The sequence below is a fragment of the Mixophyes fleayi genome, chromosome 2 (assembly GCF_038048845.1).
Source record: "Mixophyes fleayi isolate aMixFle1 chromosome 2, aMixFle1.hap1, whole genome shotgun sequence".
NCBI classification, from domain to species: domain Eukaryota; kingdom Metazoa; phylum Chordata; class Amphibia; order Anura; family Limnodynastidae; genus Mixophyes; species Mixophyes fleayi.
Window position 1 is genome coordinate 62232355 of NC_134403.1, and position 18127 is coordinate 62250481.

General features: G+C 39.0%; 1 protein-coding gene across 5 annotated transcripts in view; it reads right to left on the bottom strand.

The window, feature by feature from the left end:
- FNDC3A (fibronectin type III domain containing 3A) overlaps positions 1-18127 on the bottom strand; it is a 189031-nt gene that overhangs the window by 21793 nt on the left and 149111 nt on the right. For all 5 annotated transcript variants that reach the window (XM_075199105.1, XM_075199106.1, XM_075199107.1 and 2 more), the window contains 8 exons: positions 17952-18126; positions 13642-13728; positions 13157-13295; positions 12207-12275; positions 8190-8308; positions 6458-6563; positions 5168-5340; positions 3545-3658 (listed from right to left, as the gene is read on the bottom strand). In XM_075199105.1, the coding sequence (XP_075055206.1) occupies positions 3545-3658; positions 5168-5340; positions 6458-6563; positions 8190-8308; positions 12207-12275; positions 13157-13295; positions 13642-13728; positions 17952-18126 (982 nt within the window). The remainder of the gene's footprint in view (positions 1-3544; positions 3659-5167; positions 5341-6457; positions 6564-8189; positions 8309-12206; positions 12276-13156; positions 13296-13641; positions 13729-17951; position 18127) is intronic.

The following is an 18127-nucleotide window of genomic DNA, read 5'->3' on the forward strand; positions in this document are numbered from 1 at the left end:
ATAAAGTGCTGAAAAGGCTAAATATGGTATTAAAATTCCACACAAAATTATTCAGATCTGAATTACTTTATTATTACTTCTTCAAACGTCTAGAAAATGCCTTTACTTGTCTCAAAAACCCAAAGGTTTAGTATTCGTGGCACTATAATGGAAACTACTGAGGAGGAAAGGGATCTAGGAGTCACTATTTCAGGTGACTTAAAGGCAGGTAAGCAATGAGAAAGGCAAGTCAGATGCTTGGCTGCATAGGGAGGGGAATCAGTAGCAGAAAGCAAGAAGTAATAATGTCACTGTATACGTCATTGGTACGGCCTCATCTAGAATACTGTGTTCAATTCTGGAGACCATATCTCAAGAAGGATATAAGTACATTAGAGACTGTAGAAAGACGGGCAACTAAAATCGTACATGGCCTACAGCACAAAACGTACCCGGAAAGACTCAAAGATCTTAATATGTATAGTTTGGAGCAGAGACGGGAAAAGGGGGGACATGATAGAAACTTTTAAATATAACAAGGGTTTGAACAAGGTACAGGAGGGAAACATTGTTTAAAGGAAGAGAATTATTAGAACACGAGGACATGCACTGACACTGGAGGGAAGTAGATTCAGAGAAATATGTAACCTCCCATCAGAGGTGGTAGAGGCTAATACAGTAAAGCAATTTTAACATATTTGGGATAGACATAAGGATATACTTACAAAGAACGAAGGCTCAAAAAAGGTTAAATAATGGGAAGACTAGATGGCGTGGCTCTTATCTGCCCTCAAAATCTATGCTTTTATAGGTCCATCTGTCAGTTCCCTTAAATAGGACACTTCCAATTTGCACTCTATCCCTAAGGAGCACAATTGCCTCTTCACCATTTTCAATTCCTCACTTTCCCCTCCCCTTCCAACCTCAATTTATGCCTCTTGACTTTGCTACGTTCTTCTCCACCAAAATTGATGCCATCAGAATTGAGATCTCCTCGTCCCATCCCCCTTGGGTGAAGAAATCCGTTCTCCCCTTTTGTCATCTCTTCCTTTTACCTACCACCTTGATTCCATCCCCTCCCACCTCCTCAGATCCTTCTCGCGTACAACCAGTTACCACCTAGCCCACCACTGCAACCTATTAGTCTCCTATGGAATTTCCCCCTCTAGTCTCACCCATTCAAAAAATAAATAACTAAAAAAAAAAAAAAATGAATCTTGATCCCACCACCCTGTCCAATTACCGCCCCATCTCTTTCCTTCCTTTCACCTCTAAATTTCTAGAATGGCTAGTCTACAGCTGTCTCAGTAGCTACCTCTCCGACAACTCCCTCCTCGATCCAATCCCATCTGGTTTCCGCCCCCTCCACTCCATAGAAACTGTCTTAGCTAAGGTCACTGATGATTTTTTTATCTGCCAAATCTAAAGGCCACAACTCCATTCTCATCCTCTTGAATCTACCTGCAGCCTTCAATACAGTCGATCACCCTCTCCTGTTGCACACCCTTTGCTCCATGGTCCTTTCTTACACTATCCTCTCTTGGTTTCACCTCTCATCTCTCTGACTGCTCCTTCTCTGTCTCTACCTCTGTCTCCTACTCCCCACCTTGCCGACTTCCCGCAGGAGTCCCTCAACACTCTGTCCTTGACTTTCTGCTCTTTTCTTTGTACACCTCTTCATTGAGTAATCTAATCAGTTCCTTTGGCCTCCAGTACCACCTCTATGCCAATGACACCCAAATCTACCTCTCTTATTCTGTACTTTCCTCTTCCCACTTCACTAAGGTGTCCTGCTGTCTCTCTGCCATTTCCTCCTGGATGTCATAACATTTCCTCAAACTCAATATGTCCAAATCTGAACTTATAGTCTTCCCTTCCTCAAGAGTTTCCTTCCCTCCCATCCCCTCCATCACTATTGGTACTACCCAACATCTCCTCTTTTCCCCAAATTCGATGCCTGGGTGTCACCCTCAACTCCTCCCTCTCCTTCACCTCCCACATACAATCCCTTGCCCAATCCTGCCGCTTCCATCTCCGCAAGCCTGGATCAGACTCTCCCTCTCCACTGATGCCACCAAAACGCTCATACACTCTCTGATCATCTCCCGCCTTTATTACTGCCATCTTCTCCTTACTGGACTCCCCTGCACCCGTCTCACACCTCTTCAGCCTATACTCAATGCTGCAGCCCAACTAATCTTCCTCTCTTGCTGGTCATCTGCCTCCCCTCTCTGTCAAGCTCTACACTGGCTCTCTCTCAGCTACAGAATACTCTTCAAGCTCCTCACCCTCACCTATAAAGCCCTCCCTAACTCCACTGCTCCTTAACTCTCGAACCTCACCACCAGTCATACTCTTGCCCTCTATGTTTAGCCATAGAGGAACTCGCTTTTACCTCTTCGCCCTGTTCACCTGTTCTCAGCTGTGTTTGTATTTATTGCGCTTTGTTTTTGTACTGCCCTGTATGGCATGTTCTTTTTTTTCCCATGCTCTACGTACAGCGCTGCAGAACCTTTGTGGTGCCTCACAAATAAAAGACAATAATAATTTCCAACTGTCCCTAATTTCCAGGGACATTACCAGGTTTAAGGAACTTGTACTACTTAAAATGCAAAAAGTATGTTTTCCAATTTAGCCATGACATGATGGTGACTGTAGTACTCCAAGAAACAAAAATTTGATGCACTGGCTCAGAAGCATCCATTGAAATTGTTTTAAAATGCTGGCAAACATGAAGAAATAGCTCTCTCTAACCCGTTCACCATTTTGATGAGTTTTCTCAAGCTACTAAATGAAAACTGCTGATGCAATGCATTCCCATGAGTAAAAACAAGTCAACTGAGGAAGTGAGAATAAGCTACTTGTCAGTTTCACATACTCTGTGACAAGTATAAACGCTGCACCAATAAACTCACATCAGTAAAAAAAAACAAAAAAAACATCAGTAAGCCAGAGCAAAACAACAGTACTTAGAACGGGAGAGCTTACAGTAGCTGGTATTGGAATCTGTTGGTAAAATGAAGACAAACTTATGCAGGTAAATTACTGCTATGCATTTGTAAAAATAGTCACACAAGTGAGACTAAGGGCAGTACCAGATAGGCACTTTAGAACCTTGTGATTTCCTGATCAGGAAAGCGCAGCATGGAGGAACGCTAACTCATGAAATACAATCAGCAACATTGTTCTTCTATCATTCCAAAGTGCTTCCACTCTCAGAATTCATCATGCATCGCTTTGACGGGAGAATTGCTTTGTTGTGACATGCTATACTGACTTTGTTGTGACATGATATACTGACTGAGCGAATCTTTTCTTTAGAATGTCATGATTGCTTGGTCAGAACATTGCGGCATTCTAAAGTGCCCACTAGCATAGTAAAGTATATGTGCCCAAAAATCAGTCAATAGGCGTTATACAGTCTTTGTGCTTAGATGCGACAAATTTATAGTGACAATTTTGACATATTTCCTATACTGCCCGCATACCTGTCAGCAGGTACTCCTCCTCCCCATATAACCACAAATGGCTTGCATTGCTGAACAGTTGTAGTTTTTACTCTTACCTCCCAGTGTATTAGTGCACATGTCGCAGACCTACAGGCTATCTGAGGGGGTCTGCACTGATCTGGTGGTCCTGGTGCTGTTGTGATTTCACACTTTTCAGAGAATGGTCCAAACTAAAGAGTAAATGAAGAAAATAAAAACTACAATAGCTTCATAAGTAAAATTAAACACCAGCATTTAAAGTAAAATACAAATAAGTACAAATTGTCATATGGATACACATTTCAAACTAACAGATGATTTCATCACTGAAAAGAACATTATGTAAAAGCATCTTTGCACCGCTCTCCTTTGGGAGCCTAGTAAATGCTGAGATCCGGAAATAAAGTATGCAAATAGGCTCTGCAATCTGCATACACTGACACACATGAAATACTGTGCTAAAAACACTGAACAGAGATAAAGTTTCTCCTGATCAAGTTTTTGACCCCAATAGTGTTGTGTACTCTGAACATCTTGCCCAATGAATAGCCTGCTTTAACCAATCTCAAACCATGCCACCGACAACAAAGTTAGGTTTTTCTTTTAAACGGTGAGAAATATTTTTTTTCAGCTGATATTTCAATTTGGAAAGAACAAGAACATCTCTTTCTCCAAACTCCCAGGAGACTTACTGGTATGTTTCTTAGCTTTTTTCTATTCCATTTTTCTGCCTTGTAAATATGTACTTACTTTATGGAATTTTAGCATTTTTGTATAAGCAATACTAGATCAGCTTAAATACAAAATCTCATAAATTCTGTCTGAGCCCTGATGTAGAATCGATGCTAACATATCTGCTTTGACTGCAAGCATTAATCTTAGGAATTGATTTTGTTATTTTAAATTTAATGTGTGGTTTATATAAGTAATTAAGCCCCTTAGTTTATGATATATAGCAAAGTTGTGGTGGCAATGAATTAGTAGTGCGCTGTACCGGTTTAGGGGGTACATTTAGTTATTTGGTGTCCTGTAATGGACTGAAATATAAAGTGTTTTTAACCCTTTAAAGCCCATGTACATCACAGGCAGCCTGGTGGTAAGTAGCCATGACAGACCTGTACACACTCACACTTTCTGACAAGATTTTGCTTTGTTACATCAATATCATAGTGGACTGAAGCGTACACAATCGTCTGTACTCAGTAAATATGCTGGAGCTTGTGAAAGCACCGTGCAATTTATATTGGACACTACGCTGCAGCGCAGCCTTGACACATTAAGGAATGGGTCTCAAAGCTCTTTGAATAAAGCCAAATTAAACTATGCTTCAATAAGGGTTGTTATTCAACACCAGAGAGTACAAGTCTCTAACCAGCTAGTTACAATTAGTAAAAAGCTATTTTGATCTGTATCAGTGCGCAGGCAATCCCTACCGCTTCAGGAATCACAGAGGTACTGGTAAAAGCAATCCCGTACAAACTAACATTTATAAAATGAGGACAGTGCTGTATTTGATTTAAAAAAGTATAGAAAAAAAATCAAGTTGTTTCCATTTTTAGGCACTTAACAATGGGTACTGCAAACTAATTTAGAAGTGTGGTTATCATGTTTATTATAATGGCAGTGTCTATCTGGGAAGGGGAAAACATTTTCGTAGATCCGCTTTGATAATGAAGTATAGGTGAGGTAGCATCACGTACCCCAGTTTTGTTAGCTGCGCGTATCCGGAAGTTGTGCACCTTTCCTGGGAGAAGGCCGCACACAATGTGTTCCAATTCACTTCCCTGGTACACATCTCTCTGTTCACCTTCACAAGTAGACATCTCCAGGTTGTAGCAGGTGACTGGAGATCCACCATCTACCAGAGGGGGCGCTGTGAGTAAAATATAAAATGCATAAGTGCATAATATGAGTAACGTATGTACAAATTTACCTTTCAGAATAAGGGTGTTAAACAATGAAAGGGGTAAAAGCCTACTGGCCTGTCCCCCACAGCTTCAGCAAACTGCATTATTAGAAAACATCCCAATTTTTCCAGCCCATGTTGCAGCAAATTGGTGACAAAAATCCAAGTTAAATGAAAACATAATAAAGTCTGCCTCCTAAGTGGTTAACAGTTCTTGATTACTTCTCTTCCACATTTTCAGTTTTAATAAATAAACCTCATTCTCTGACAAATAAGACTATACTTAAACTTAATATAGTGTAATAGTTATAACATACGGCTTTTGCCAACTATGAACATAAAAGTATCAAAATTCAAGCGATTGTCTGATAGTTCGTTGCATTTATCACAGTTTAAGGGCTTTAATACAATACAGGAGAGAATATGAGGATATGCTCCAACTGGAGGGAAGTAGGTTCAAAGGATCAGGGAAAATTACTTCACAGAAAGGGTAGTGGATAAGTGGAATAGCCTCCCATCAGAGGTGGTGGAGGCTAATACAGTAGACATAAGGATATCCTTACATAGAACTAAAAATCAAATAGGGTTTGAGATTACCATAGGTTTAAAAGATGGTCAGATTAGATGGGCCAAGCGGTTCTTATCTGCTGTCAATTCTGTTTCTATGTTACTGGAGAAATGACTGCAATATCAGCTGGAGAAAGTGCTTATTGGCTAACCATGCGATTTAGCCATCTAGAAACCACACTACTATGTTCATTATTTACCACCTTTCTATTCTATAAAAGGACAATTAATGTTAAAGTCCTGACTACTGCTTTCATTAGCTAAACTATTTACATGTTCATAAATGTATGTTAAGCACTATTCACTATATGAACAAGAATTTCCTTATTTTCAAACATGCTTAGAAAAGAAATTCACCAAATATACATACGTAATTAACTATATAATTTATATTCTATGTAATCACCATACATTTCAGAGTACAACTGGAACCCATTTTATCTATTTTAATGATTTATTCCTCTTATTTATGTTGTGGTTATAGTTACATGTAAAACATCATCTTGTAATACATTACCCCATCGCAATTGCACTTCTCTTGCCCGTGGTCTGCCTTGGAGTCTTGGTGGTTGGCAAGGACCAGGTAATACAACTGGGGTCTGCACTACTAAAGTGTCTGAAGCCTGGAGAGTGACAAACACAGAAGAATGACAACTTGCACTGGGACTAAAGGTAACCATACACACATAAATGATAGGGCTGACGTCATAGCATGTATGGCCAACTGGGCTATCCAATCAAAACCCAAGACAGATCAGAATCCAATGGATAGGCTGTAAAATCTAGGTGCCACATGTGGTATTAATAGGCAATAGGAGGAGGGAAGTTCCATATGAGTTTGGCACAAATAAATATGTGACATGCTGCAGTATTTACCAGCCCTAAAAAACACATCCAGGGAAATAGAATAGGCCAAAGGGAAGAGCAGTGTGTAAGCATTCTGTGTTGGTGAATTGTATATAGCACTGAAATGCCTAACACTGCTAAAAACAGAGTGCACTTTCACGAACAGTCACAACTTGTTGCAGAACGCTTAACATTACAGGCAATTCAAAAACAAGCACTAAAATGTCATTATTCCCAAACATGACATAGGTCCTAAGGATATTTAACAAATGTATGCAGATCTTTTACATGTTGCTGTTAAATTGTGCCAGCTGCTAAGAGCAAATATGAACATGTTAGCTTTTCCATTGCCATATTAAATAAGCCTAAATGCAAACAGACTGTATATCTCTGCTCTGGACTACAACCCTTAGCAGTATAATTATATGTTGTAGATATACAGCCCAAGGAATTGGCCCCCTAATGTTCTGAATTCTCCAAGAAAGCACACACCATAACTCCCCACTATTGTATACAATGTATGCATCTATTTATCTCTTGACCGTAACAAGGGGCAGGTGGTACATATGAATGAACCCTACAGAAATGATTACAGCGCTGAGGAATGTGTTGGTGCCATATAAAAGGATAATAACAAAATAGACAGATAAGGAAAAAGGATCCGGTCTCTAAAGGTTATAATCCAATTAACTATTTAAGATCTCAATAAATGCTCTTCTCTAACTCCTACCTATAGTGCACTGCAACTTACTAGTGCAGATTGTAGGATTTGCAGCCGTGTCTGGCTTATAGAAGACCAAAGATTTTTCCATTGTTCTCCTTGCTGTAGCCACAGTTAAAGGGAACATTTGGAACGCCCTATCAGGTTTGCCTCTACTCTCCAACGCTTCAAGTGTGCCCTTAAGACTAATTTCTTTATTCAAGCCTATCAGTCTTCCTCCTAACTCCCTTGTCTTGGCTTTCACCCCCACTCCACCAATTGATACCACGCTATATGTGTCACCCCCTTTCCTTTAGGATGTAAGCTCTCACGAACAGGGCCCTCTTTCCGTGCTATGCCATCATCACCCTCTGTACCGCTAGGCCTGCTTCCCTAGCCCTGTTTTCTTGAGCCCAGTCCTACTTCCCACTGGTCATTACCATCACTCTCTCACTGCCCCGTAAATAATATCTGTATACTTGTTTATACAGTATGTCTGGTCTTTGCATGTTGCTCTTCAAGTATCATGTAATGTGTAGTGGATCACTGCATTCTGTATATGACATGTACGGCGCTGAGGACCTTCTGTGGCACCTTATAAATAAAAGATAATAACTGTTAAAGAAGTGGATTTGCCTATAATAGTGGCTATTCTATTTCAACAAACCCCGTACGGTAAGTAAGTGAATTCAGGAATCATTACCGGGCTTTGTCCGCTTTCATTGACACAGTAAACATGAAGCCTGTAGGAGCAGCCTGGGTTCAGGTGGTCACACAGATGTTCCCTTGTTGTACCACTGTACACAATGTCCCACTTGCTTTCTGAAAGATAAGATAGGTGTCTGTTATCAAACATTGTTTTATTAATATCCATGTTTATTTCCTAGAACAACTAAAGGAGTGTTTCTGGAATTTGTCTAAAGTATAACAAAACATCAAAGCTTCCTGGAATCGATTTAATAAACTCATAAGCGTAAGCTAATTGATCAGCACTGATAGACTAACGGAAAGGAAACTTCACATAATATGTACTGTACACATTAATTAATAAAGACAATTTGGTTTAATAATGTGCTAATGTGTGGATTCTGAATTGATAATACGCAGTGAACAGCTTCAGATGAATTGGCAGCACATGAAAATGAAATGAGGTAAAGCGGTATCTCAAACACAAAAGGTACAAACAGAACAACACACAAAAGCAAGGAAGCTAAACAAAGAAAAAGCAAGGTGCAAGTGCACACTTAAATAATGATACTGTACAGTATAGTACAGTGGGGAAAAAATATTTTTAATAATGAATTTTTTTTATATTAAAAACAAAACATACACATCATATACATACACACAGATGGAGCAATTGTTGTATGGCCTAGTGGTGATGCGACATGGCAACTATCAACTGTGTAGTACATGGTGGATTGTGTCACACTAAACCTGTCCATTTTAGAGGTATTGTCGCACAATCAGAGGTGAAAATAGCAATTAACGCAAATAGTGACTGGCATCATTGAACGCCTACACAAAAATTTGAAGACATAGCTTATTGTATAAACAGAATGTTTGTGTAATGCTGTGATGTAGAATATTGCATGTTAATTAAGCATCTGGTCTCAGCCCAAGTAAGGGGATGGTGCTGCCTTCATCACCGCTTTTAGCTCTATGTAAAGGGCACATAGTGATATCATAGTACACAAACGGCATATACACAATACACTCTCACAATATATCACTATCACTATCGCTCAGTGATCTATAACGGCTTTAAAGAGCTACTATTGAGCAACACTACTCTTTATAAAGATCTTGCTCCATTCCTGCAAAACACTGAAATCATGTGACCTTGAAATAAGACCTAGCACTCTAAACTGTCCCCTGGCTGTCCTGTGTTGAACCCGGTGTCCCGAGTCAATGCTCTGTCTGCTGCCCTGCAATCCTGATCCTACATGAGGGTCATGGGGATCCAGCCACAGTCACTAGCAAAGAGATGCTGCAATAGCTAAACCTAGAAGTAATCAGCTCAAGGTGCAGGTGAAGGAGTCTGGCGGTGGCAGTCACTACTCTCCTACAGCTGTTGGGCATGTTGGCACACACAATCAGTGAGCGTCTGGTGGCCAGGCTGCTGATGGTAAGAGGAAACCACCTCCCACTAGACAGTGTAATAAATCAAGTCCCATGTGGCAAAAAAACACAGCAGATTTTACTTTGTCAAGACTTATTCAACAAAATAGAAGCCAACATGAAGAAGCCAGGTAGCCCCAGTGCAGCCACAGTATCAATGTTTCCTAAATCATTCACATATATGGAAGAGCATTCACCTTTAGCAGCAATAACTGGTATTGTATTTGAGGAACTGTGCTACATTCCTTACGGCACTGCTAAAGTTGATTGACGTTTGAGGGCATTCACAGCTCTCAAGGTCCCGCCACAGCATGTCAATGGGGTTGTGGTCTAGACTTTTACTTGGCTGTTCCAAATCTTTGACCCTTTTTTTTTTTTCACCCACTCATCTGTTTTAGAAATACTTGTCCCATTCAGGTACAACGTTACAAACTAAACTATATTGTGATTTTTATTCATTGGTGGGTGTGGGGGGCAGGAATGGAGTGAAGCATCCTAGCTACCCTTCCATGACAGAGAAACATAAAATGGAAAGATCCCTGAATGTAGCTTTTGGGGTCTTTTTGATTTGTGGAAAGATTGACAACTATCTTCTGTATTCGTCATTTGTAAATAATCTCTCACTGTAGAATAATAGACTTCAAATTGTTTACAAGTGGCCTTGTAACCAAAGACTGATGAGCAGCTACAATGGTTTCTCTGAAGTCATTACAGATGTATACATGTATAGATGTGTATATACACACACGTTAGAATTTTTGATCCCAGGCTCACCTCTCCTTGAGAACTGAGTTATATCTCAATGCCTAATAAGATTAACTTTAAAACAATAATTTTAATATGAATTGGGTGTTGGTAAAGCAAGCAGTGTGTTAGAATGTAGTTTTCTTCAAAATGTAACTGCAATGATAGCCACATTCCCCTTGTCCGTGGGCCCAGTATAATATTAATATGTATATATCTATAATATAAATGTCTAGTGGCGTGTGTTAGTCTGTCTGTGTGTGGAAAAAATAAAACCAAGCTGCAGCGCCACCTGCTGGGCAGAGTTATACACTGACCTACTAAATTCTTAGTATGTGTGGGAAAAAAAATTCAGAAAGGGCTGAAATTTGGTATACTAAGATGTTTTTAATTTGTTAATTTAATTTGTTAATTGTTAAAAGTGTTTATAAAGATTTAAAAAAAATAAAAATATATACATATATATATATATATATATATATATATATATATATTTCTTGAAGGAGAAGTGACAGTGAGGAGTGGTTGGTGGTTGAGGCCTGGGCTATGGCCCAAATGCATGACAAGAACCTTTTTAACACCTTAAGTAGCTTGATTTGACTAGAATGCATGAGTATCATGCACGGGTTAACTTGTTATATATATTTTAGATAACTGAAATGCTATATTCACATAATTTGCACTTAAATGTGATCAATTTGTATTACTGCGAAACTGCGAGTGTACAGCATCTTTTTTTTGTTTGTACTCTCTTAAAAAAACAAGACAAAAACAAAAGTGCCGCACATTATTTACATGTTGTATATCTTGTCTACCAGTTGACTAGCGCATATATATATATATTATTTTTTTTACACATGTGGGTGAATGTGGGAGACCATGCTTGTTGAAATACAGGGCTTTCACGTAGTTGTATATTATGCATTAATTAAGCAAACAACACCACTGTGTGGTCAGGGTGATGTATAAAAATGCAAAATTTACAATATGGTATGTACATAAGTGAAAACACATCTCATGTATAGTCACCAACTGCTCCTTTAAATTCTCAGTTATTTGGATAACTTTGTGTCAACACTTTAGGGCTCCCTCACCACTTAGCTTTGACTTGTACCTCAAGTCAATGCTGATCCCTAGATACAGGGTTACTTGAAACTCCATCCACCTTCTGACCATGTTGGCTCAACACCTGAAAAGATTTTGATGCCCCAACAATCACCTCTCTTTTGAAGTCAATGAGGTGTCTGTTGCAGCCATGCTAGACACAATTATAACTCACCAGGGCAGCTGTGATACATTAGCAAGATGAGATGCTACTCAACACTCCATTTATTGAAAATCATCTATTTCAAATAAGAGAACATGCAGTGCTGGACAGCCCAAGTAATCTATAATAATGGCTAGAATGGCTTCAACTTGAGAACTCAGTGACTTCAAAAGAGGGGCGTGTTTTTACCAGCAGCTTCAGTGACCAAGACAGCTCAAATGAGGTTTAAGCAACCTGTAGCTCTCCAGGTATTATGGAACAACCCTGCCTAAGCCCCGACATGACAAGCCAGCCCTTGTACTTCCACAACTGGTGGGAGGCGCTGTCGTAGCTTCACAAGTCCCATTGTGATCTGCCGGCCTCTAGATGTCAAGGCGTGCTGGAACCTTAAGCAGGAGAGTCTCAGGATGGCTTCCTCGGATATAAAGCAACGAGGAAACAATTGCTGATTAATACACTAAAGTGAAATGGCTGCCATTGTGGTTTATGCAGCTAGAAATGATATTTAGATGTTCACAGATACTTTTCATGTAGAGAAGTGAAAACACCATGGAAAAATAAATGATAAAATAGTTAGGTGATAAATACCGGTGCGACCTTCAGATATTTCCACAACGTATTTAGTAATAGTTGCTCCTCCATTATCTTTCGGTGCATCTGGACAGAAACAGATACAAACATGTGTCATGTAACGTGCATGTAAATGAAAAAAAAAAGAAAATCATACTAAAAACAGGACTTGTCAGGTCCATCATTTGCAAAAATAAAATACACATAAACTAAAATTAATTTAACAACTTCACAGAACTACACCTCCTGCTCATCCTACTAACTTCCAAACTCTGGTTTTCGTACAGGAACTGAACAATGTAAACACCAACAACTAGAAGCTTTTTAGTCTCATGTGCCACCTTCATCTTCATCTTCTATACGTTCTTTGCCCACCATTCGCTAATGGCATGGTCCATATGCAATAAGTGCAGGAGACGGCACATACTGAACAAAAGGGATGAAATAAGACTTTGCCCCAGTCATGCACCCAATCTGCCAAACCAAGTCCATTAAGGGAAAGGCGGCTGGTCAGAATCTTGTCTCTCCTGTCCCTAGTAATCCTCACCTTATGGGAGGATGGGCCCTGCATGTGACTTTCTAACATCCAAACACACATAGGTCTTAAAGCAGAACAACCATTTTTCTAGAGCCATGTTCTAACTGCTACCTGAGAGTGTATTACCTATATGTTGCCAGAGCATAGAATATGTAGAAACCAAGCTGGATGTATTTTGACCCTTCACAGTCCTTGAGAAATGCTGTTCCCTATCTCATCTATGAGGAGATGAGCAGGGTTATATGGGCCTACAGACAGTTTTTAAAGTCAATGCTCAGTATGAAAAAAGGCAATGCTCTCTTTGCAGAAGACAATATTTGGAAATCATTGCCCATTACCCATATGTAGATAGCACTATTCTCTGTACAGCAATGGAGACACTTTTCTATAGTGTTTTCTTTTATTAGAAGAGACAAACAAGGAAACTCACCCCAAACTATTCGGATGTTTTGTGCGTGGACCTTTCCTTTGACAGTCGGCTTTGGCGGTGCACCTGGCTTGTCTGGACAGGTCAGAAACTCCACAACCTCACTTGGACTGCTCTTTCCTTCTGAGTTATATGCAATCACCTAGAATCATAGTATAGTACGACTATAGAGTGTGTTTTATCTGACATCTAATTACCATGTGTCATAAACCTACAAACTGTGTAAAACAGAATCCAGAACATTAAGTGGATGCTGCCTACATACTCATACAAACATCACATCATCTGCTTTAGCAATGTGTACTAAGAAAACATCTTTACATGCATTTAGTCGTGTCTTCCGTCTCACATTGAAAAGCTTTAGATGTAGTTTCCTTACATTTAAGACTTACAAAATGGCTTTAAACTCTAGAGAAAAAACAAAACTAAACCTCCTGTGTCTGGAGCCCCGTTATTTGCCCCTATTTGGCCAGGAGGAACGGACTTACCCTGAACTTATATTTTGTGCTCCGCCTCAGGTTCCTCACTGTGAATGTGAGGTCATCTCCATTATATTTTGGCTTAAAGCCATACCCCTGTGAAAGTAAAACAACATTATTATGGATGATGTAAATGCAGTTGTATAACTAAAGCAATCCAAAAGTCACTCTGTTTAAGAATGGTGTAATGTGCAGTACACATTAAATAGAACATATAGAGTATTTATAGATTTTCTAAATTAATTCTGTTGCATTCAAACCAGCATAATTATGGACTGACTGTATTTAAATTATAAATGTTTATTATAGAAAAAGGCACAAGCAATGATACCACTATATCTATTATAGCTGGGAGGGGTTCTTGTATATGCGAACTCTGCCCGAACAGAACATGCCAGGCTGATAGAAATCACCAGATAACATTTGACCACCATATTCTGTTTTAATACTTAGCGGTATTTGCAATTTGTTGCACGGCAGAAGGCTAATACTACTGAATTCTACTGATAAGCACTGCAAATGTCTTTTACATTTACACATATAACAGTGATTAAAACTTATTTTATAATTCAACATAAGTGGCATAGAAACAGCAAGCATGTCAGAAGATTAAGATGTTGTATCCGCACTATATTATGTTAATTACAGTAACTATATGTAGGTTTGCTATAACTTGCTTTAAGGAGATCATTTCCTTTTAAAGAGGAAATGATGGAACAAGTGCAAGTAGTGCCTAATTTATATACTGTTGAATGATATAGAACCCCCAAACTGTATGTGTTCTTCAACATTGAAAGAACAAGACTCATGAAGAGTATATGTCCAACATAATAGTATGACTTGGGGGAGGAATTCAAAGAGCGACGAGATGCCGCAATCTGTCTCTGGAACAGTCTGCGGAGACACATCGCCTCAATGTTTTTTTTGTTATCAAATCTCTGCTTATTTTCCCTTGTGATCCATAGATATGCGAGGAGAAAAGGAGGGGAGATTTGTTACTGCCAGCAATGTGTGCAGCAAGACATCGAGGCAATGTCTGGCGGCATCTCGCGGCTGATTCAATTTTCCCCCTTGGTGTTGACATTACTTACTTTGTGGTTTCAGTGCCCATTTGTCCTTCCCATTCTGTGATGTCACATAAACTGTCCTCTAGTTCAAAACGTCAAGTGATTTGAGGGTTATGTGTAATATGTACATAGAGACTGACAGATGGAATTGTTGAAATTTCTCCAGACAATCTCAGAACACTTGGAAGAAGTCAGTTATCATTTATGGTAATACATAGCAATGGTGGATTTCGGTAAGGGTATTTGGAGCAGTAGCCTGGGGCCCAGGGATGAGTGGTAATCAAGAGTCCACAACTGCACCTTCCCTTATTTACACAAAACTTTATACACGTAAGTGGAAAACTGAAAACAATCCAACCTGCTCCTTTGAGGCTCACTCATTGCATCTATCAGAAGTACTCTTTAGATTTGTAAGAGACGTTGCATGTGACCTAGCAGAGAAATTCAGCAGTCTGGCCCATAATGGCATTAATCAGCCACTGCCATAGACCTTAGTGTCTAGAGTGGTGGCCAAGCTCATGCAGTTGTAGATTATTTAACAATGAATATTCTCAATATATTTAATGTTGGCATGCAGCACAGGATACAAATCTACAAAATGCAACACACACAATAAAGGGTCTTTGAAAGGCATATCAAAATGACTTACAAATACTTTATATTAGTCCATATACCCTAATGACTGGTGCTATGTAACCGGAAACTATATTAACGTCTCCAAATATACAATGGCCTCAGTCTTCTTTAAAGGTCATATTGGATAAATTACTAAACTATCAATTACAGACATTAAGAATTTAAATGTCCTCAACTGTTTACCACTGTACAGAAAGCTTTGCAAGCATGAAGCATTTATTTTACAACACAGAATACAACAGTAGAAGAAATGATATCAGGTTTTCATATCTATTTCACTTCAGATGTTTAACCCTCTCTTTCCCATATTTTAACATTTCTTCACATAGAAATAGTTCCCACAGTTGACAGGTCATTATGTGTGTCTATTACCCATATCATAAGCAGAGACGGATTTAGACCTCATGGGGCCCTAGGCAAGAAACTGGTTTGGGGCCCCCTCCCTGAAAAAATCCATAGCACTATAGTTTTTAGCATAATATACCCCTATTCAGGGGCTGGCTGGCAGACTTTAGCCCAGGAGGGCAAGCACATAGCACTGGCCCATAAGTAGCGGCCCATTTTTAAAGGTTGGTCTCACCTCCGGCCCTGGGAGGGCCCTAGGCAATTGCCTAGGTTGCCTAGTGATAAATCCGGCCCTGATCATAAGAGCAATTTTAGGCTACCCACTTATCTTCAGAATCAGCCAGAAATACGCTTACACTGAATTGTGTTTACTGTAAACATATAGAAACAGATGAAACCAGGATTGCTTTGAATGCAGAGTTTCATGGAGGCCATGTTTTCAGGATTACACTCAGTGGGTACAGGTGGAATAATTAGTGACCGTCAAATAAATTAACACAACAGCAAATAAAGAAAGAACAGTTGTGTATGTAACATACTATAGATATGCAAATGTTTTAAATGCAGTTTCATTGAATCTCTAAGTGAAAAGAAGTTAACACATCCTCTACAAGTAACAAAAGAAAGGAGAACAACAGCACCAGGTATATTGAGTGGTAGAAATCCCTTAGTAAATCTAAGTATATGACTATTCAGGATATAGCATCAATATAATCCTGAAGGGTGCATCATAAACAAAAAATAGGTACATAAAAGTGAGACAGAAAGTTTGTTTAACTTTGGGGCACTCCGGGATTACAAATGATAAAATTCTTATTTTTTATTAAGTATGCATTAAAAGATGGAAAGTGTCAGATTTTTAGAGCAAAATAATTAAAAACATGAAGATGTTAAAATGTGCTAGTCGTGAGTTAAAAATGCAAAATAAAAATGCATAGCTTTGCTGCCTCTATAAAAATCAGAATATATTCCTTTAATAGTTAAACACACTTTCTGTATCACTTTTATGTACATCCTCAACAAAGTAACAACTTAGATCTGCACAATTACTAACTATTTGCTCAAATTAACAGACTGAAAAAATAAAATGAGATCGTAAACGTGGTATGTACAAAAGTCTGGGCACCTTGTCAGTCCGTACTTGGTAACACCCCTGATCATCTAATGGTTGATTTTGAGATACATTTTGGATCGGTGTCTTGGTAAAATATTCAACTTCTTCAGATTAGATTTCTTTATCAACTCTTAAACATTAACTTTTATTTAGGATTTTGTGATATTTAATTGGATGCATTCTTCCTTTCACCAGGACAATAATTCTTGTGCCTCTGGCTGCCGCGAAACCCCAAACCCTTACAAATCCCCCACCACGCTACCTGGTTGGCAAGTTGTTCTTCACTTCAAATGATTTACCTGCTTTTTTTTTTTTCTAAAAATGTATCTTCTGTGGTTGTGGAACTAAACTTTCATTTTATGTTTCATTAATCCACATCCCTTTGTTACAAACAGTTTTTGGCTTATGTTACTACTGTTTTCATACTTCCGACACTGACTTTGGCGATGACATTGTAGGAAAGATTCCTCTCTGACAACTCTTCCATGCAGATGTGTAAGCAGCGCTGTGTTGTGGATATCTACAGCTGAACCTCTGTGAGGGTCCTCTGCACCGATATGGGGGTTTTGCTTTGCAGTTTATGAGCAGTTCTATCAGAGCTTTTTCACAGTCTTCCAAATCTTCATTTAACTTCCACAGTTTCTCTATATTTACATTTCTTGATAATGTTTCTGACAGTGAAAATTCCAATATGGAAGATTTGGATATCTTTTTCTAACCTTCTCGCTCTTGGTAACAGTCAAACATATTTTATTTTCAAAACCAGCTGGTAGGAGGAGTCCATGATTGTTTAGAGGGTAAAAGCTTTAGATAATTTATTCACCTGGAATTGTCTGTCTGGCTTATCTTAAGGCTTTATGAGTCAATCAACTGGAAGGGTATCCAAACCTTTGCACATGCTATGTTCACTGTATTTGTTCCCCAATCTATTAAATTCAGCAAACAAATAATAATTGTGCCACGTTTACGTTGTATCTTCTAGAGGTTTTTATAGCTGTATCTCCATTATAAATCTTCCAGCTGCACTTTGCTAACATGGTTGTATTTCCTAAGAAAATCTACACTCTACCGTAATGGTGTGATAGTTTTGGCAATATGGTGGGAAGAGTAAACTTATTGATTACCGAATGTTAAATCAGTTTGTTTACAGCACATACCGAGGTTTCGTCTTCCATTTCCAAAATATAAGAAATCCCTTCATCGGACGGTGTACCTGAAGGTTTAGTCCACTGCACAGATAACCAACTAATTCCCGCTTTAATGAGAGTTGGACTGGCTGGCACCGTCGGAGCGCTGCCTGAGGTGTAAAATAGGACTTCTTCACTAAAACCAC